The 19,814-nt window shown below is 51.9% G+C and overlaps 1 protein-coding gene and 1 long non-coding RNA gene across 10 annotated transcripts; one reads left to right on the top strand and one right to left on the bottom strand.

Moving 5' to 3' along the window:
* Positions 1-93: 93 nt before the first annotated feature.
* On the top strand, positions 94-14,728 carry LOC122710284 (src substrate cortactin-like). 9 transcript variants are annotated; one of them, XR_006345915.1, is made up of 8 exons: positions 107-282; positions 3,322-3,418; positions 5,402-5,489; positions 5,625-5,698; positions 7,009-7,138; positions 9,569-9,679; positions 12,168-13,499; positions 14,075-14,728. XR_006345915.1 is itself a non-coding variant. In XM_043928034.1 (7 exons), exons 1-7 carry the CDS (start codon positions 192-194, stop codon positions 13,283-13,285), a joined length of 600 nt encoding a protein of 199 aa, XP_043783969.1. In that variant the 5' UTR covers positions 94-191; the 3' UTR covers positions 13,286-14,728. The 9 variants fall into 9 exon arrangements, 8 of the variants coding, with proteins under 8 accessions (XP_043783969.1, XP_043783965.1, XP_043783964.1 ...); XM_043928034.1 differs by having other exon boundaries at positions 94-282; positions 9,573-9,679; positions 13,273-14,728; XM_043928030.1 differs by having other exon boundaries at positions 94-282; positions 9,573-9,679; positions 12,168-14,728.
* Positions 14,729-15,424: 696 nt separating this feature from the next.
* LOC122672971 lies at positions 15,425-17,244 on the bottom strand. Its single transcript, XR_006334549.1, has 3 exons — positions 17,071-17,244; positions 15,798-15,809; positions 15,425-15,459 (listed from the first exon to the last, which is right to left on the bottom strand). It is a non-coding gene; the product is annotated as an uncharacterized LOC122672971 (long non-coding RNA).
* Positions 17,245-19,814: the final 2,570 nt, after the last annotated feature.

The following is a 19,814-nucleotide window of genomic DNA, read 5'->3' as shown; positions in this document are numbered from 1 at the left end:
AACCTGGAGGGTTAGGGGGAGGGGGCGGAGAGCCTAGAGGGTCTAGGGAAAGAGAGGAGCCCTCCGGGGAGGAGAGGGTCTGGTACTCCGGAGGTCAAGTGGTGGAGGGCCGAGGGGGAGGGGCCGGGGTCTCTCGAAGGCCGGGCGGGCGGCTCCCTCCCAGCTCCCTCCCAGCTCCCGGGCCCACAGCGATGGGGAGATATTGCAGCCTGGTCAGTGGAAAGGCAGCGACCAGCGCGGCGGCAGAGTGGAGCGGCTCTGGATTGGGAACAGCCTCTCAGGGTGCGGGCTGGGAGTCACCTGGAAGGGAGTCACTCTTGTGGCAGCTTGGTGCCCCTGCAGAGGGTCTGGGGCCAGAGGGACAGGGCTTCCTCTGCCTGGAATCTGTCCGCGTCTGGCCTGGGGGAGCGGGGGTGAGGAACGCACTTCCCGCTGGGCAGAGCTCCGAGGTGTCCCGGGCGAGCGCGCCCCGCTGGCTCTGCGGCGACCTGGCCCCCGAGCTCGCTAGGGGCTTAACCCGCCGGTGCCGACCGCGTGATTCGCCCCACCGCCCCGCTGGCCGGCGCTGGGCAGAGCCTGAAGGCGGTTGAGTCCGGGAGCTGGTTCTGGAGGCTGGCCCGCGCCTCTCGGGGTGGAAAGTGTTCCCAGACCCGAGATGGCAAGGGTGTGCGGGTTGTCTTTGATGCTCTGCTCCATACCCCCCTCAGTAACTGGCAGTGTGTCCCCCATGGCCTTTTCCTTGCAGCATTTTGAGAAACATACTGTGAAAACTTCACTTGCATGGAGTCCTTGGTGATTGTGATCTTTGGTCCGTGCAGTGCAGCAGGGGCTGGGCAAGCGCCTGGTTGAGAGAGAAAGTTAGGATCCCTGGGGTCTGCCCTGTGTTGCAGTGGGCTGCGCCGTCCTGGGGCCCTTGTCCATCAGAGGTCTCCTCTTTGACTGTGCAGGAGGCAGGGGTGCGAAGGGAGTCCTCTGGGCAATGGTGGTGTGGAGAGTGGGCCGTGTGAGACCTGTTTCCTCTGCTACACTGGAGAGGGTGGGCACGTGGACGGCTAACTCAGCGTTGGTGGTTTCATCACCTCAGAAACCTTATCATGTTCCCTCACCCCCACTAGGCAACCAGTAGTCTACTTTTTCTCGCTGTAGACTTACCAGATCTGGCCACTCATAGAAATGGGCCTGTATAATGTATGGTCTTCTGTGTCCGGCTTCTTCACTTAGCATAGGATTTGTAAAGCGTTGTCCGTGTTGTAGTGGATGTCAGTACTTAACTCCTTTTATCGTCAGATATTAGTAACATTCCATTGATTGGATAGACCACCTGCTGCGTGTCTATCACTTCACAAGGATATTGGGTTCTTTTCACTTTGGGCTGTTGGGAGTGATGCTCTGTGAACAAGTTTTCTCAATACCTAAGAATGGAGTTGCTGGGATCTGTGGCACCTCTGTGTTTTAACCTTTGGAAGAACTGTCAGATTCTTTGATTTTCCATTTCCACCGCCAGCATAAGAGCCTTCTGCTTTCTGCACGCCTTCACCAAACTTGTTTTCTGTTTTTTGGACTATAGCCACCCTGGAACATGTGGAGTGGTGTCCTAAAAGTCGGGTTTGATTTGCATTCCCTTAATGGTTTGATACTGTCTTTTCAGAAGCTTATCACCCATTTGTATGTCTTTGGAGAAATGTCTGTTCAGATCCTTTCCCCATTTAAAAATGTGGTTATTTGTCCTTTTTATTATTGACTTGTAAGAGTTCTTTATATATTCTGGATAGATGATTTGAAAATAGTGTCTCTCATTCCATAAATAATGTTAACTTTGATGGGTGTCTTTTGAAGCCAAAAGTTTAAAATTTTGTCCAATTTGTTTTTTTCTGTTTTCACTTGTGCTTTTGGTGACGGCAAAGCATCTAAAGTCTGTTGTTGAATTCAAGGTGATGAAAATCTATGCTTATTTTTTTTCCTAAGAATTTAATAGTTTTAGTTCAGACACTTAGCTTTTTGATTCATTTTTTCCAGTTAATTTTTGTGTGTGGTGTGAGGTAGGGGTCCAGAGACATTATCTTTGGATTAAAAAAAAAAAAAGCCTTTAATTTTTCAAAGAGTTGTTTTTATGATTTTTTTAATTAAAAATATTGAGAGGGAATAGATTATTATAGATTTGAGCCTATCACTAGCTACCCTTGGCAAGATTTTCATAGATGCTGGATGATAACTGCAGTACCCAGAATGTACTAAGCAACCTACACAGGTTAGGATTTCTAAAGGCAGAATTGAGGAAGGCCAGCAGAGCATCTTCTGTCTGGTTGCTAGTGAATGCCAGGCCACACGTCAGCACAGACGGTGTATTCCTGTGACAAGTCTGGTCCTGGGAACAAGGGGATTCTATTCATGTGTAATGTCTAGCAGTGCGGTGTCTAGTCAGAGCTATCCTGTGGTTTTAGGGGAGAGGTGCTGAGCTGGTGGCTTGGAGAATTGGAGTGTTGGTCTTATGAAGTAACCGTACCTGTTCATTAGAGACGCAGCTTGCTTCTCTTTTGCGCCCCGAGTCACCATTCTTCACTTTCCGATAGCAGTCACTGCTCTGAGTTCTAGCCCAGTCATGTCACCATCCCTTTAGGGAGTGCTTCTCATACATACATCTATATGAAAGTGTGAGAATGGTAGTCAGTCAGTCATGTCCGAATCTGTGGCCTCATGGACTGTAGCCCGCGAGGCTCCTCTATCCATGGAAATTTGCCTGCAAAAATATTGGAGTGGGTTGCCATTCATTCTTCTGGGGACTCTTCCCCATCCAGGGCTTGAACCTGGGTCTCCCGCATTGCAGGCAGCTTCTTTACTGTCTGAGCCACCAGGGAAGCCATATATATATATATATGTGTGTATATATATATACATACATACACACACACACACCCAGAGTAATAGAATTGTATCGCAGAATAAATTAGGATGAACCAGAAATGGAAAGCTCTCAGGATTTTAGCAAACAAAAATGTACACTAGCCATTGAAGCAATGATTTCTGTTTGCATTAAGAAGAAACTTCATACAGTTGTAAATCTTATGGAACTTCTTTATTTCCTGTAGTTTCTCACTGTGACTGAAAGTTAGTTGAAGTCTTTGGTTATTTCCTGTAGTTTCTCACTGTGGCTGAAAGTTAGTTGAAGTCTTTGGTTAGGGAAATACAAATTTCTTTACAAAACCTTGTTATGTTGGGGAGGATTTCAGAGGTATTCTAAAAGGATCTCAGCACACAAAGATTGGCCCAGGGTGCCTGTCAGCACATATCCTTCTGAGCTTTTTACTCTTAATCTTTTTACAGACAGAAACTCTCCCCAGTGCCTGGGAATTCTTCATTGGATTACTGCGTTTTCAGCAGCGTTTTCTGAGCGTCTCAAATCTGCACCTGGAGAAGAAAGGTTTGTGCACCGTGAGCGTGCTCATATGCTCCACTGGGCAGGCAGGGAAACCCCTTGGACAAGGAACGCGAGGGGTGTTTTCTCACTGGGTTTGCAGAGAGAGGGACGATAACTTTCTGGGAGGAAATTTTCTTGTTTGAAACATAAAGGCAATTTTGGTGTTGCCTGTGGTCTAGAAAGCAGAGGGGATTCCACAGGACTCTGGAGTGGAGGACTCGGGGCACCTCCCCCTGGGGCAGCCACCTGGCCCCTTCTTCCTGTTCCATGGGGGAGTGGGGAGCCTGTGGCCATGACGCGGGGGCGAACCGGCCAGTGCTCACCTGCCCACGAGTGAGGCTGCCTTCTGGAGAGACGGGTGGAGAGTGGGCCCAGCGACTTCTGTGACGCCAGCGTGGAGAAGCCACAGGCCAGGACGCGGGTTTCACCTTGTCCTTGGGTGGGGAGTGCATCTCGCTGGAGACCCTGTCCTTCTGCATGACCGACCGTCCCCTCACTGGCTGAGGAGACCACTAGGCAACCGGAGTCCTGTGGGTGGGCAGCCCCTTCTCAGGCCAGTGTGCTACCACGGGCAGTCTTGACTTGGGGAGGCAGAGGCTTAGGGCAGAGCATTTGGGTTTCAGGCAACTGTGTCTCCATGTGTGAACAGGCATGCTGGTTATGCCTGCCGGTGCTGAGCCGGTCTGTCGGTTCCCAAAGGTTGTGCCCAAAGCAGTTTGTGTCTGGGCGCTTCCTGCCTTGCTTCACCTAATCAGAGGGGAGCAAGGGTCCCGGTGGGACAGTGTCCAGGGGACTGCGTTGATCCTGCCCACCTGGTGGCACATGCTTCCCTGCCCAAGGGATGTGGCAGGAGTCCAATCTGGGAATCAGAGCTTTTCTCCTCGATCCATCCCCGCCACCATCTTGGACTTGTGGCCTATAGGAGCTGGGGCTCAGGTGGAGCTGCCTGGGGGACTCTCAGGCCTGCGAAGGGCTCCCGTCCTGTTTGGATCCACACAGAGCACAGAGCATGTGGCCCCACCAAGTGAGACTGGCAGTGTCCTCAGCTCAGAAACCAGGGTTGGGGCTTCTGGTTGCGTGCAAACAAGCCTTCAGTTTCTTCCTGGCCTGTGTGCAGTTTTATGAGTAGTTCTGGGGAGAATGAAACCATTCTTCATCGCTTTCTTTTGAAGTCCTGAAAGGCTAGATTTTGCCTTTGCAGTTATGCAAAGAGCAGCATGGTCCGGCTGCGAGGCTGTGTCATTGTTGTCTGAGCCAATAAATTCCCGTGTTTCAGGGGTCTGCTGAGGAGGCAGGGCGGCCTGCCTCGGGGCTGCCTGGCACAGAAGTTGGCATTCTCTGTGTCTGCGTTTCCCCAAGTAGATGGTAAAGCAGCCCTTGAATGATTTATTGACTTGTCAGAGTCTAAGTTAAGAAAATCATTGTAGGGTTTCCAGTAATTATTTTTAAGTCAAAATGGTGCTTTAAAAAAAAATTGCGATAAAATGCAGCAGACTTTTCCATTGGCGACAGCGCATTCCCAGTGTTGGACAACACTGTTGTCAGGAGACCTAGTCCGGGAGGTTCCCATTGAGTGAAGTAGCACTCGGGACTTTTTTTATTTTCCAGAAAATTTTGTCATTTGAGTTGTAGCTAGGAGTATTTCTTCTGTGTTTGTGCCCTGTGACTGCTCTCATGTTAGGTTTCTTTTGATCCTTCCGGTGTCACTCAGGCACGGGGATTATGAGTGACCTTTTTTTATTTTAATGGTTCTGGCATGTGGGAATCTAGTGCCTTGACCAGGGATTGAATCTGGGCCCGCAGCATTGGGAGCAAGGAGTCTTAGCTGCTGGACCCCCAGGGATGTCCCATGAGTGGCCCTCTTGAGCACATAGCTCCCTGCCCTCCCTGTGCTGTCCAGGGTTTTGGGGTTGTGGGCAGAGCATCTGTGTAGGTCTCTGGGCAGGGCTCTCCTGGCATCTGCGACCCTCAGTGCTGCTCTTCCAGATGTGGAAAGCCTCGGCCAGCCACACTGTGTCCATCACCCCGGACGACGGGGGAGCCAACACTTGGGAGGACTGCCCCCGATTTTGTGGTAGGAGCCGCCAGTCTGCCCACCTTTCCCGTCTCCTGAAGTGGATCCTCCCAGGTTTTTGGGTGGGTGCGTGGGTGGAGGGCTGTTTTACAATCCAGGATGTGGGGTGTCCTCATTCTTTCTTTTCCTTTTCAGAATGACGTAAGTGAAAAAGAGCAGAGATGGGGGGCCAAGGCCGTGCCATTATCTGGGCACCGGGAACACATCAAGTAAGAGACTTTCTCGATCTTTGTGTGAAAGTGACATTCTGAAATGTGAAGGGGTGAGGTGGGGCACGCTCCCCGCTGGTCAGCACGAGTGCCCTGCTTCTGTGGGCTGGCCCTGCTTCTGTGTTGTCTGGTCCCTTGTTTACACAGTAGATAAAAATGAGGTCTGACATGTACATGCGTAAGTGTTTGTGTACGTGCATGTGTAAAGATGTGCTCAGTGACTTTAAATCCTCATTGCCCGTGACTGCTGTACTTCTTACTCTCCAGTCTGGTTTTCAACCTTGTAGTTTTCATCGAGAAACACAGTCTCTTAAGCTGTTCTCTCTGCGGAGGGAGATTTCTAAAGCATGGGCTGTCTTTGAAGACCTGAGATCAAAAACACCCCCTGCTTAATGTGTATTATTTTGTTATAATGTGATTATTCTGTTGTTGTCAGTTGAATCCCGTGAGCTGAATCCTGAACTTCATGTTCTCATGAAGGTCGAGATAGGAGACTGCACGAAGCAAGGATTGTCCCTGACTTGGCCCGTCTTAACTCGCCACCTCCGGGGTAGCTTATTTTCTTGTAGGGAAGTGTAGATAGCCTTCTTCCCCAGCACATCAGGGGCTTGGGAGGTGGCCAGTCCTGGTTGGTGTTCTAAGCCGTACGTCTGGGATTGCCATGCGGATGTGCAGTGAGGTGTCCTTCGGCTACCTTGGGTGAGAGCTGTCTGGCCTGCCCGGTTCTGGCTGCATCTTGTGATCTGTTCCGCTGCTCCTAGCGCTTAAAGTGAAAATAACTTTTACAGCTTAAGTTCTATAAGCCTCTCACTTCACCTTTGAATGGAAAGCCGGGCTGCTTCATGTTGAGAGAAACCATCTGAATATTCCACATCTCTTGGTTCCTGGCCTAGGGTCGTCCGGGTGCAAGCCTGTTGGCTTTGTCTCCCATTTGCCTCTGGTAACGTTTATCGAGCTGACTCTCCCGGTTCATGTGTCTTGTGAACCCCAGGAGCTGTCCTCCACGTGGAGGAATGCTGTCCACGTCGTAGCCCCAGGTTCTGTAGGGGCTTGGAGATGCCTCATTGTGTGTGTTCAGGCTTGCTTTTGTCCCCATTAACCTGCTTCTGACTCTGAAAACTGCTGGAGTTGGGGGCAGCTGGAGGTGCAGTAAAGTGAACACAAGGGAGGCCGGGCTGGGGAGCCACCGGGGAATGACACCTCACAGATTGCAGAGATAACGTCCTTGTCGGTCCTTCCAGAAAGCACAGACGCATGTCTTGGCTGTCTATGTGACCGATTTGTTCGTCTTCCATCTCTTCCCTCCCAAGTATCCACAAGTTGCGGGAGAATGTGTTTCAAGAACACCAGACCCTCAGGGAGAAAGAGCTGGAAATGGGACCCAAAGCCTCTCCTGGCTACGGAGGGAAGTTTGGCGTGGAGCAGGACAGGATGGACAAGGTAAGGGCCGACCCACGTGGTGTCAGTCCTGGCATGCTTGACCTCGCCAGGGTCAGCAGGGTCATCTCTCAGCCCTCCCCTTCCGTTGAAAAGTTGGGAATCCACTTGTTGAGGACGAGTTGGCCAGAAGTAACTCTCTCTCAATTGACCTTAGCCGAGAAGGGCTGTGGTTTCTGGAAGCTCTCTTGCTGGGGAGGGAGGTGGTTTGGGAAGCCTGCAGCTGGAGATCAGGTCCTACCAGAGGCCAGCTCTGTGACCAGGACAGAGGCCCACAGCCAGACAGACTGCTGGAATGGGCGTCACGTGTAGTTCAGGCTGAAGCCTTTAGAGGTTCCCATCTGCAGCCCAGAGCCGAGTTTCAGCGCCTGGTTTCATGTCAAGGCTGGAAAGTCAGCCACCTAGCGTGCTGTTGTCCTTCGCACACTTGGTGACCTTCAGAGAGGACCCTGTCCTCCGGTGTCAAACCGTGGCCCACCAGACTGAGGACAGGCAGGTCTAAGTAGGTGGGACTGAAGCTGTTAACAGTGCAGCATCCTTTGCTGGTACTCAGAGAGGGGGCTGATCAGCTGGGGGCTGTGTCCACCCTGCAGAGAGGACAATAGACTGGAGCAGGTGTGCTGCATCTGCAGTGAAGCGGGAGCGCATTTCCCAGGCTGGGTGACTTGAGATGTCTGCCTTTACTCTGTGCTGAGGTGTAAGCTGGGGTCAGATTCCTCTGTAATTCCACCCCATCTGCCTTGTGTCTGGATCGCCCTCAGCCCAGAATGGCAGGGCTTGTCACACTGGTGAGCCAGCACCTGCTTGAGAGAGGGGTGCCTTTCATGACCAGCCCGTCATCCCTGCTTCCCACAGTGCTCTGCCTGGTGCTGACTATCTCAGAAATAGAGTCTCGTCAGTGTGAGACCAAGGCCAATCTGGGGGAGAAAGCTGTTTTGATCAGAAAGTTGGGAGAATCACTAAGCTTTCACTCTGGCCATATTTTTGGAACAGTTCTCTCTGACTTCTTGGTGATGAAGAGTCACGCTGGCGGATCCTTTGGGCATGCTGCTGCCTCCATGTTACCTTGCTGATGTTTTCTGGGTGAGACCCCTGAAGCTGCAAATGGGTGGTCTCTGCCACAAATTTTTGGAAGCCGCGGTGCTCCAGATTGGCAGTGCTCCAGATCGGCTATGGGCTGTGGTCATCGAATCCAGCCTGGGAGGGAGAGAAAGTAACAGCTCCAGACTGGAAAATAAATCCTGCTTTGCTCCCTGGCTGTGGAAGAACGCGCGCCCTGAGCTGCCTGCAGAGTTGTCAGAGGTGGTGGTGACCCTGTGGGGGTTGGACCCCAAACGCTGCCCCTGAAGTTCCGGATAAACAAGCAGGAGAGGAGTTGGTAGTGCGCCGTCAGGCCCCTCACTGTATTGAAGGAGGGGGCCAAGGTGGGGGTGAGTCCTTGGGGAGGAGCTAGGCTGGACGAGCCGCCTCCTCGCCCGGCATTGGGTCATGCGTCAGTCATCTGTCCTGCATCCTCAGTGTCCACAAAGAGGTCCGTGACCACTCTCCATTCTGCCGAGGGCGCCTGCTGCCTTACTCTGAGGGTCATGTCTGGGCGACTGGAGCGGCGCGGGGCCGCTCAGCATTCGGGGTGTAAATATTTTTAGCTTCCCGGCCACCACAGGGTCTCTGGTGGCTCCTGAACTAACTGTATTGTCTTGACAGGAAGTTAGACATAGATTTTCTGTAAAGGAACAATGTTCAGAAACATCTGTATGTTCTTTGTATGTTATTTACAAAGAACCTCAGTGCTGGATGTGGGCCATGGGCCATGGCTTGCTGACCACACAGCGGGAGCTCGGGGTGGACTGCTCGGTGTGCATGTGGCCTTGGGAGGTCACCAGACCCGCTTCCCTGACTGGGGGGTGGCGGGACGGTGGCAGGCCCCACTGCACACCTGGGCGGGCTGGGTGTGTGGCAGGTGTTGACACTGAACGTGCGGTGTGCCTGAAGCATGCCATCTGTATTGCAGTTTGTGCCCTGATTTCTGGGCCACGTGCTTTGACAGTGTCCCACCTGAAAAGGGTGATCACTGCCAGCAGTCTTCCTGGAAGTGGGCTTAGGAGTCGTTGGCAGGCTGCTGGCTCTGTGGTTCTGGTTGGGGCTGGCTTCCTGGTTCTTCACACCCAGGCACCTCAGAAGGCCCCCTGAGGCTGGGGTTCTTGGGAGACTTCTGGGGAGCCTGGTGTGGAGAGGGTTCAAACACCTGACTGGGGGGCCCCAGTGTTGTGATGCCCCATGGAGTTACCTCCCTCTGGGCCGGCTTCCACGTTGAGTGATTTTGTTTGCGTCACCCATGCCGACCAGAAGTGCAGGCTGCCTCAGGGTCGGGGGGCGGGTCCAGTGTGGCCATGCTGCTGGGTGTCTGATGCTTCACTTTTGCCCCTGTTTCAGTCAGCTGTCGGCCATGAGTATCAGTCAAAGCTCTCCAAGTGCTGCTTGCAGGTTGACTCCATCTGGGGGTTTGGAGGCGAGTGTGGTGTCCAGTTGGACAGAGTGGACCAGGTGAGTGAAGCGTTGTGAGCAGACAACAATCGGGGTAGTGGTTTCCCCTTGGGGGTCAGGAAGGGGGCTCCTGGGTGCTGGCCATGTGCAAGTGCTTCATTACCAAAAATGTATCGTGTGTGCCTGTCTCTGGCACGTGTGTGAAGCTCCCATGAGATGGTTTTAAGACATCAGGAGAGGACCGTGCTGGAACCCACCCCTGCTTCAAACTACCTCGGCTTTCTCACTGACCATGTAATCCCACCATGGAATTATCCGTGACATGGCTTCTGTCTACACGTGGTATCCTGTGTTGAGCTTGCCGCCAAACCCTACACAAGGGTGAGAGACCAACAGCAGGGCGGTTAGGACAGATGTCAGGCAGCTTCTGAGGTCTTCTCCTGCAGAGGTCTGTAGAAGAGCCTTGGTCAGAGACCTGCTTCTCAGGTACAACACCAGTCCCAGAAACCCAGACTCACTCTTTATCAAGCAAAGGGTTGGCATACGTTTTAAGTAGGGTATCCAGTAAACGAAGAGGTCTGTGCTAGTGGGATCTTAGAGTGGAGAAAACTGTGCCAGAACCTTGAGTCCGTGAAAGAGAACAAGTTGACATGGATGAACTCACCACTCAGAGCCACCATAAGAAGTATATTAGTTAGCTTGCGCTGTGGAACAAACAAGCTCAGCACCTAGTGGCTTAAAATAATGTGTATTTATTATCTCAGGTTCTTTCAGTGGGGTCAGAAATTCAGAAATGGCTTAGCTGTGCAATTCTGGCTTGGGAGTCCCTTGTGAGGTTATCGTCAAGATGTCATGTAGGGCTGCAGGTATCTGAAGGTTGTTCTGGGACTGGAAGATCAGCCTGCAAGATAGCACACTCACAGGGCTGTTGGCGGAGCCTCAGCTCCTCACCACATGGACCTCTCCTCAGGCTGCTTGAGTGTCCTCACAGCATGGCAGCTGGCTTCACCCAGGGCAGGAAGTGCGAGAGAGAGTGAGGAAGAGTCTGAAATGCCTCTGATGGCCCACTTTTCAGTAGTTACATGCTGTCATTTCTGCCTTATTCTATTCACTAGAAACGAGTCCCTAAGCTCGGTCCATACTTAAGGAGCAGGAAATTGGGTTCCCTTCTGAGCAGAGGAATACCCCAAAACTTGAGGACATAACTTAAAACCACCACAACAAAACTCCAGGGACAGCAGTATTCTGGGAGCTTCTTTCGGCTTAGACCTTATGACCAACTACGGGATGGTACCAACTGTTGCTAGCCCTCTCCCCCCTCCCCAGTCAGAAAGTGGCCTCAGCTGGCTGTGTCTACAGGGCCTAAGACTTCCGGGTGTCTGCCACCGTGTCCTCACTCTGGAGATCACACTCATTCTCTTCTAAGCATCTCACACCTGGAACCCGGCATCCTGGGCAACCCAGCGACCACACCCCATCCTCTCCGACAGGTCAACTCCAGCACCAGTTTTTAAATATTTATTTGGGCACGCTGAGTCTTAGCTGCATCGTGCTGGATCTTTTAGTCACAGCATGTGGGATCTTTAGTCGTGGCACGTGGGATCTAATTTCCCGAGCAGGGATCAAACCCAGGCCCTCTGCATTGGGAGCATGGGGTCTTAGCCACTGGAGCATCAGGGAAATCCCAGTAGCATCATTTTTTGAAGCAATAAGACAAAATGAGGCTTTGATTTTATAAAGTCTCAGCCAATTCTGATCAAGAGTGCCTGGTCACATTTGCTGAGTTTTTGGCAACTCGGCAGCATGTCAAAAAATTGGGCCCAATCACACGTATAGGCTCATTCTATGATTTCCAGGACACAACAGTAAACATCAGTTCATGTTCAAGAGGCCAAAAGAGAACAGCCTTTCTGTGGTTATCTACTGTTGCACAGTGAACCACCCAGAACTTAGTGGCTGCAAACAGCCACCCATTATCTCTCATCAGGCTGTGGGTCGGGGGCTGACTGGGGCTAGATGTGTGGTCGATCTCCAGTGGGGACAGTCCTGCATCCACAGTCAGCTGGTGGGTCAGCTGAGCTTGGCTGCTCAAGGGTAGCCATGGTTCATGATGGACAAGCTGGCTGCTGGCAGGGATGATGATGGGAGTCCTGTCCTCCAGCAGGCTGGCCTGGGATTGTTCACAGGGAAGTGGCCAGAGAGCAGTGCTCTCAAGGCCCTGTGAGGCTTGTCACTTTGCCTGTTTCTATTGGCCAAGCCAAGTCACAAGGCCAGCCCAGAAGCTGCAGAAATACGCTGTGTCTCTTGACGGGAAATGTTGCAAAGTAGCGTGGCAAAGGGGGCAGCTACAGGCCAGGGCAGGAGAATCATGGCCTCCTACATTCCACCCCAGGTGTGGTCTTCTTGACTTGATGCTGAAGAAGAGATTGGATAGAACTCAACATCTTCCCACTGTTGTTATTATTGTTCTATTGCTAAGTCGTTCTTACTCTTTGCAACCCCATGAACTGCAGCACCCCAGGCTTCCCTGTTCTTCACTATCTCCTAGAATTTGCTCATGTCCATGGAGTCTGTGATGCCACCTGACCACCTCATCCTCTGTTGCCCACTTCATTTGGATAGAACTGAACATCTTCCCACTAAAAAACTCTTTAAAAACCAAAAAGGACAGCTTTGAAACAGAGTTGGAAACATCTATTTCAAGCCAAGGGCCAAAATCACACTGAATAGTGATGTGTCACAAGTGGTCTCATTAAAGTCAGGGACAAGTCAAGGATGCTGTGATCACCTCTGTTAATTATCAATGCTCTGAAAGTTCTAGAATGTGCTATCGAACAAGAAAATTCAATAATAATTGTGATAGCTGAAAGAGGGAAATAAATTAGCCAGTGATTGAAGATGATATAATGGCCTACCTGAAAAACACAAAAGTATCAGCTGAAACATGGTAATAATAGAACAGCTCTGTCAGGGAGTCAGATGGTAACAACTCTCCAGAGTTATTGTTGGCAAAAGAATCAGTGTGTAATTCCTGGAAATTGCAGTGGAGAAAGGATGCAATCAGAAAGAGCAAGGTTGTGGGGGGAATAGAGATACCCTATGATTAAACTTAAGAGGAATAAGATACCAATCTGCACAAAAATGTAAAGTTCTACTGAGGAACGAAGGATGGAAGGAAGGGATCAGGGGAGGGAGGAAGGAAGTTTGTATAGATGGATGGATGGATGGATAAATGAACAGATGGATGATGGATGGATAAATGAACAGATGGATGATGGATGGATAAATGAACAGATGGATGGATGGATTAATGCGTGGATGGATGGAAGGGTGGTGAGACAGGTAGATGGATGGATGCGTGGTTGGATAGATGCATGGACAGATGGTGGTTGGATAGCTGGATGGATTGATACACAGATGGATGGATGGATGGGTGGATGAATGGATTAATGAGTAGATAATAGTAGAGGGATGGACAGATGACTGACTGACTGGATGGATGGGTGGATGGATGGATGGATGAATTAGTGAGTGGATGGATGGATGGATTTGTGAGTAGATGGATGGATGAACAGATGGCTGGCTGGCTGGCTAGGTGGATGAACAGAGGATGGAATGAATAATGTTTACATATGTTTACACTCCAATTCTAGAAACATATTCTAGGAAATTAAGTAGGAGCTGGGCGATGATTGTTTTCTCCAGAACAGTGACAAGTGTTTGGAAACGGCCTAAGTGCTCATCAGTGAGGGGTGAGGTGCAATCTGTGGACACCCCACAAGGAACAGCCCTTCCCCTCCTTCCTGCCACCTTCAGCAGCCGCCGCCCCAGGACTGACTCGTCTGTGTGTGTTTCCAGTTTACCCGCACTAATGCTACAGGTGATTATACAGCGTCCAGAATACGACAAAGACATTTTGAACTCGATGCGATCTTTAATCTGTTTAAAGTTGTTGTATGGCCCCTAAGGTATTTTATTACAGACTTTTTAATTAGTGAAAAATTCATGAATACCATAGAGAAAATGTTTTAAAATTTAATGTTTCTTATATTTATGCAAACTTATGACTTTATTTATATACTGACTTTTTCTTGTATAGCCAGGCTATAAATATCCTTTCAGATCAATTCATGTTCTGATACGTGATTTTAGTCTTCCAAATGAATGTACTGTAATGCTTGTCTGTATAAATCCTATGAACAAATATAGGGCTTTTGTAAATGATGCATTTATTGTAATTATTCTTGTTTAATTTTTAAATGATAAACCATGAGAGAAGGGGTTTTCCTGCAATTGTAAAATCATCATGACACGGTGTGCATTATCCTTCCAGAATGTAACCGAGCTCTCCAACACTCACTCTGAAATGAGCGAACTTACTTTCAACCAATTGTTCTATTTTAACGACTGACCTAAACTGTACTTTTTCTAGCAAGAAATGCTTTTTCTCTGCAGAGTGAAGCGATTTAAAAGTACTGGGTGTTGAATGTGAGCTTCTAGTGAAGTCTGGGCTGAAAGCATGAGTAGAAGACGACTATGACAATCTCTCCCGTGACCTGGTCTCTGAGGACCCGGGTCCCTCTCTCCGCTGAGACTCTTCGGGGACCAATCGCGATGCCCTGCACCCGCTGCAGAGCTGGTGCGCTGGACGGTGAAGGAGCCACGTCCCACAGACAGCGTAGAGCAGCTCTAACAAAGGCCTTAGTTTTCTTATGTAAAGCATCTTTTTATCTGTAAACATGTTTAAAGAATGGACCTAGGCATACATTTGTAGATTTTGACGACATAGCCATTTTGGATTGTATAAGCAGCAAATGTAACTTTTACTCTTTCAGGAGCACATTAAAAAAGCCAGCAAGAGATGCGTTCAGATCACAGTGCGTCATTTATTATGCAGTGATATCTCAGTAGACAGAGACGGCACGTCTCTTTACATGTGGGTTCCACCTTTAATTTACTTGTACAATTCATTGTTACCATTCTGTTTTTCTACTAATCTTTGGTGAACTTCCTGAATATGTGACGAAGTACGTACAGTCTACTTTTGAGCTATTTTTATCACAGTATTATTTATTGCTTTCTTTCAATAAAGTACTGAAGGAAAATTTCCCACTGCCAATAGAGTGTGCCGAGGGTAAGCTGTACTCTGAGAACAGACCAGAGCTGGTAATGGGAGCCCGTGTCATCGGACATTGTTAAGAGAAACGGATGGATACAATGGAAAGGCTAGAAGGCGGAAGCATAGATGTCCCCAAAGGACGACCGACCTGGTATTCATGCTCTTGGCTCTGGAGACAAGAGGCTCCATCACTTCAGCATCTGCGGGGACAGGGCCCCTCTGCTGCGGAGGCGTGGGCAGCGGGCCGAGGATGGGAACAAAGTGCGGGGGTCAAGCCTCACCGTGGATCCCAGGGCGGGGTGGCCGAGGGCAACCCTGATGCGGACCCGAATGATGCACTAGGGAGTGTGCGTGTGCACGCCTGTGTGTGGGAGCTTTTTATGTTATTTTAGTCAACAGTCTTTATTATTCATATATCCATAGAAACAAGAATGTAGCAAGGGGAGGTGGGAGGGAGATTCAAGAGGGAGGAGACATACGTTCATCTATGGCTAATTCATATTGGTGTATGGCAGAAATCAGATACTGCACGGCAATTATGCTTCAGAAAAAAAGAACACAGCAAGGTGGTCAGGAAAGTATGAAAAAAAGCTTTCTCACAGAGATTTATCATCACAACTCTGTATATCTGGGAGCAGGCTGCCCACCATTATCAGGACTTCCCCCCAGCATCAGACCTTCCCCCCCAGCATCAGGCCCTAGTCCAGCATCAGACCCTAGTCTAGCATCAGACCCTCCCCCAGCATCAGACCCTAGTCCAGCATCAGGCCCTCCCCAAGCATCAGACCCTCCCCCAGCATCAGGCCCTAGTCCAGCATCAGACCTTCCCACAGCATAAGACCCTACCCCAGCATCACACCCTGTCTCAGCATCAAGCCTTGTCCAGCATCAGACCCTACCCAGCATCAGACCTTCCCCCAGCATCACACCCTCCTCCAGAGTCAGACCCTCCCCCAGCATCAGGCCCTATTCCAGCATCAGACCTTCCCCCAGGATCAGACCCTGCCCCAGCATCACACCCTGGCTCAGCATCAGGCCTTGTCCAGCATCAGACCCTACCCAGCATCAGACCTTCCCCCAGCATCAGACCCTCCCCCAGCATCAGGCCCTAGTCCAGCATCAGACCCTTCCCCAGCATCAGATCTTACCCCAGCATCACACCCTCCTCCAGAGTCAGACCCTCCCCCAGCATCAGGCCCTAGTCCAGCATCAGACCCTCCCCCAGCATCAGACCCTAGTCCAGAGTCAGGCCCTCCCCCAGCATCAGACCCTCCCCCTGAATCAGACCCTCCCCCAGCATCAGGCACTCCTCCAGCATCAGACCTTCGCCCAGCATCAGGCCCTAGTTCAGCATCAGAGGTTGCCCCCCAGAATCAGTCATTTCCCCCAGCATGAGGCCCTAGTCCAGCATCAGACCCTAGTCCAGCATCAGACATTCCCCCCCAGCATCAGACCTAGTCCAGCATCAGGCCCTCCCCCAGCATCAGACCCTCCCCCAGAATCAGACCCTCCCCCAGCATCAGGCACTCCTCCAGCATCAGACCCTCGCCCAGCATCAGGCCCTAGTCCAGCATCAGACATTCCCCCCCAGCATCAGGCCCTAGTCCAGCATCAGGCCCTGGTCCAGCATCAGACATTCCCCCCCACCATCAGGCCCTAGTCCAGTATCAGGCCCTAGTCCAACATCAGACCCTGGCCCAGCATCAGGCACTCCTCCAGCATCAGACCCTCGCCCAGCATCAGGCCCTAGTCCAGCATCAGACATTCCCCCCCAGCATCAGGCCCTAGTCCTGTATCAGGCCCTAGTCCAGCATCAGATCCTCCCCCAGCATCAGGCACTCCTCCAGCATCAGACCCTAGTCCAGCATCAGAGGTTGCCCCCCAACATCAGTCGTTTCCCCCCAGCATGAGGCCCTAGTCCAGCATCAGACATTCTCCCCCAGCATCAGGCCCTAGTCCAGCATCAGACATTCCCCCCCAGCATCAGGCCCTAGTCCAGCATCAGGCCCTCCCCCAGCATCAGGCCCTAGTCCAGCAACAGGCCCTTGTCCAGCATCAGACATTCCCGCCCAGCATCAGGCCCTAGTCCCGCATCAGGCCCTCCTCCAGCATCAGACCCTCCCCAGCATCAGGCCCTGCCCCCAGCATTAGGCCCTCCTCCAACATCAGGCCCTAGTCCAGAATCAGACCTTCCCCAGCATTAGACCCTCCCCCAGTATCAGATCCTAGTCCAGCATCAGATGTTCCCCACAATCATCAGGCCCTAGTCCAACATCATACGTTCCCCCAGCATCAGACCTTCCCACAGCGACAGGCACCTCCCGCATCAGACCCTCCCCCAGCATGAGACCCTAGTCCAGCATCAGGCCCTCCCCCACCCTCAGACCCTCCCCCGGCCTCAGGCCGTTCCCCACTATCAGGCCCCCCACCTCCAGTATGAGGTGTGGCAGCTCCACTTGTCTGATGCTCCTGAGCACACTCAGGCAGCCCCAGAGCCGCAGGACAATGGCTCTTGCAGGAGGTGCATCTCCTGGAAGCACCTGCGGAACAGCAGCAGCTGGGCTCTGTTTCAGGTCAAGGAGAGGCGAAGGGGCACTTGTGCAGGAGGCAGCCGTGGCTGTGGGCACGTTCCCCGACTCTGCTTCCTCCCCGTGGGGGCTCTGCTCTCCTGCTCTCTCACGGGTCCCAGGACTGTGTCCTTCCAGATTCACAGTCGCCTTGATATCTCAAGCCCAAGTCCTGAGTTGCATCCCAGTCTGGTGTGGTGGAGGGCTGGGAACACCCAAGCTCAAGGGCTGAAAGGATCCCAGGGGGACAGTCGGGCCCCAGCGGGGGGCAGGGCAGGGGATGAGGGTGGCCGCCCACAGAGGGCCCCGCAGCAGCACTGGAAGGACAGCCGTGATACCTTGGCTCACTCGGGGACGCTGCCCGGCCTAGCGCTCAGAGATGTTACCGCCAGCAGCTCTGGGGACGCAGGAAGCCCGGTGAGTGACACCACGCCACATGGGCTGTGTGCGTGGGCACTGCTGACCATGGCCTCAGTTTTCATTCCGGTTCCAACTGTCCCTCCAAAGGTAGACGGGCCCCTCTTCCGAATGGCACAGATGTTTTCTTTATGTGGGTGAACGCATCCCTGCTTGTTTCTGTCGGCACTGTTGTCCCTCATCGTGTGTTTTCCTCGTTACAACCTGTACTTGCTGCTCTTCCAGTTTAAATTAGGAGCAGTCCTTATTTCCTGCATTTTCTAGTTGTCAGGGTTCATTGGGGCTTTCCAGGTGGCTCTAGCGGTAAAGATCCTGCCTGCCAATGCAAGAGATAATGAGAGATGTGGCTTCGGTCCCTGGATCGAGAAGATGGCCTGGAGGAGGGCATGACAACCCACTCCAGTATTCTTGCCTGGAGAATCCCATGGACAGAGGAGCTAGTGGGCTACATTCCCCGGGGTCGCAAAGAGTGAGACACGACTGAAGCAGGTTAGCACACACTCAGGCTTTAGGTCAGTCACTCAGTTGTGTCCGACTCTTTGCCACTGTGTGGACTGCAGCACTCCAGGCTTTCCTGTCCTTCACTATCTCCTGGAGTTTGCTCAAACTCATGTCCATTCAATCAGTGATGCCATAGAACCATCTCATTCCTGTTGCATCCACCAGAGAGGTGGCTGGGGCTCGGCAAAGTGCATGGTCCCACTGCGTGGGTGTGAAGCTGCCCTCACCACTCCCTGACCGCGTGACCATCACTGTGTCTTCCTCTGTAAATGGGGAGGTGGCAGCACCTGCTTGGGAAGGGGCACATCCAGCATCTGGTATATAAGCAATGCACCACCATCTCAGCGTTGTATTTATTAATAAGAGGGATAGCATTTAATAACCTGCTCCTTTTTCTCTCTTGTCACTTAACTGTGGTCCAGACCACATCTGGTTTACTTACCCCTGTAATTCCCACACCCAGCACAAACAAGACACTCACACATATCTGCCTGAAGAGGCATGAACATACTCTATCCTCAAGGAGATGAAGCCGAGCGAGATGGGGCCTGATGATAACACTGTGTGATGAGGAGACCCGAGGAGGACCTGTGTGGCTGTGGGGTGGGGTGGGGACATGGGCAGAACCCCTGAGAGCTCCTGGGGATGGGGAAGTTAGCAGGAAGGAGGAGGAGGGCCTGTTCCTTGCAGGGTGTCCACAGATTGTACCTCACCCCTCACTGATGAACACTTGGGCCGTTTCCAAACACTTGTCAGTGTTCTGGGGGAAACAATCATTGCCAGCTCCTACTCAATCAACTTCACAGAATATGTTTCTAGCACTGGAGTATAAACATCTGCTTTCTTCATTCCATCCTCCGTTCATCCACCTATCCAGCCAGCCATCTGTTCATCCATCCATCCACTCACTAATCCATCCATCCATCCATCCACTCACAAATTCCATCCACCCATCGAGCCAGCCATCGGTTCATCAATCCATCCACTCACTAATCTATCCATCCATCCACCCACCCACCCACTCATTAACTCATCCGATCATCTCGGACCCACCCAGAAGACAGACGCCTCCTCCGCTCCTGCTCCCAGGAGGACCCCGAGCGTGAGTGACAGGAGCCTCATGGGACAGCGGGGGAGACACAGAAGGGACATGCCTGCAGGCCCTCCTCCTCTCAACGGGGAAGCACCCACCTGGTCCTAAGGCCTCCTTGCCGGGGTGTCCAGGCCGGCCCCTTTCCTTCTTGCCAAACAAGCGGCCGATGGAGCACCTGATGCCCTTCTTCTTTGGGGCTTTGTCCATGGAGTCCTGGCTGCTGTTGATGCTGGGGTTGCCCCCGGGGCCGTCCTGAGAGTCCGTCGAGCTTTGGGGAGAGAAAACGCCCTTTAACCAGCGCCCTCGTGCAAACACACACCCCTCCCCAAGACCGACTGATAGAACCGGCCACCAGCAACACCCGTGCCTCCACCTCGAGCAGACAGTGGCGTCTGCTTCACCAACCACACTCCACACGAGCAATGGGGGCTCCCGGCCACAGACATCGGCCCCGGGAAGCTGAGAGTCTCTGACTGGAGCTGCCCCCGAGGAGGGCTT

The sequence above is a fragment of the Cervus elaphus genome, chromosome 16 (genome assembly GCF_910594005.1).
Source record: "Cervus elaphus chromosome 16, mCerEla1.1, whole genome shotgun sequence".
NCBI classification, from domain to species: Eukaryota; Metazoa; Chordata; class Mammalia; order Artiodactyla; family Cervidae; genus Cervus; species Cervus elaphus.
Note: the sequence above shows the minus strand (reverse complement) of the source record. Positions and strands in the feature narration are given on the sequence as shown.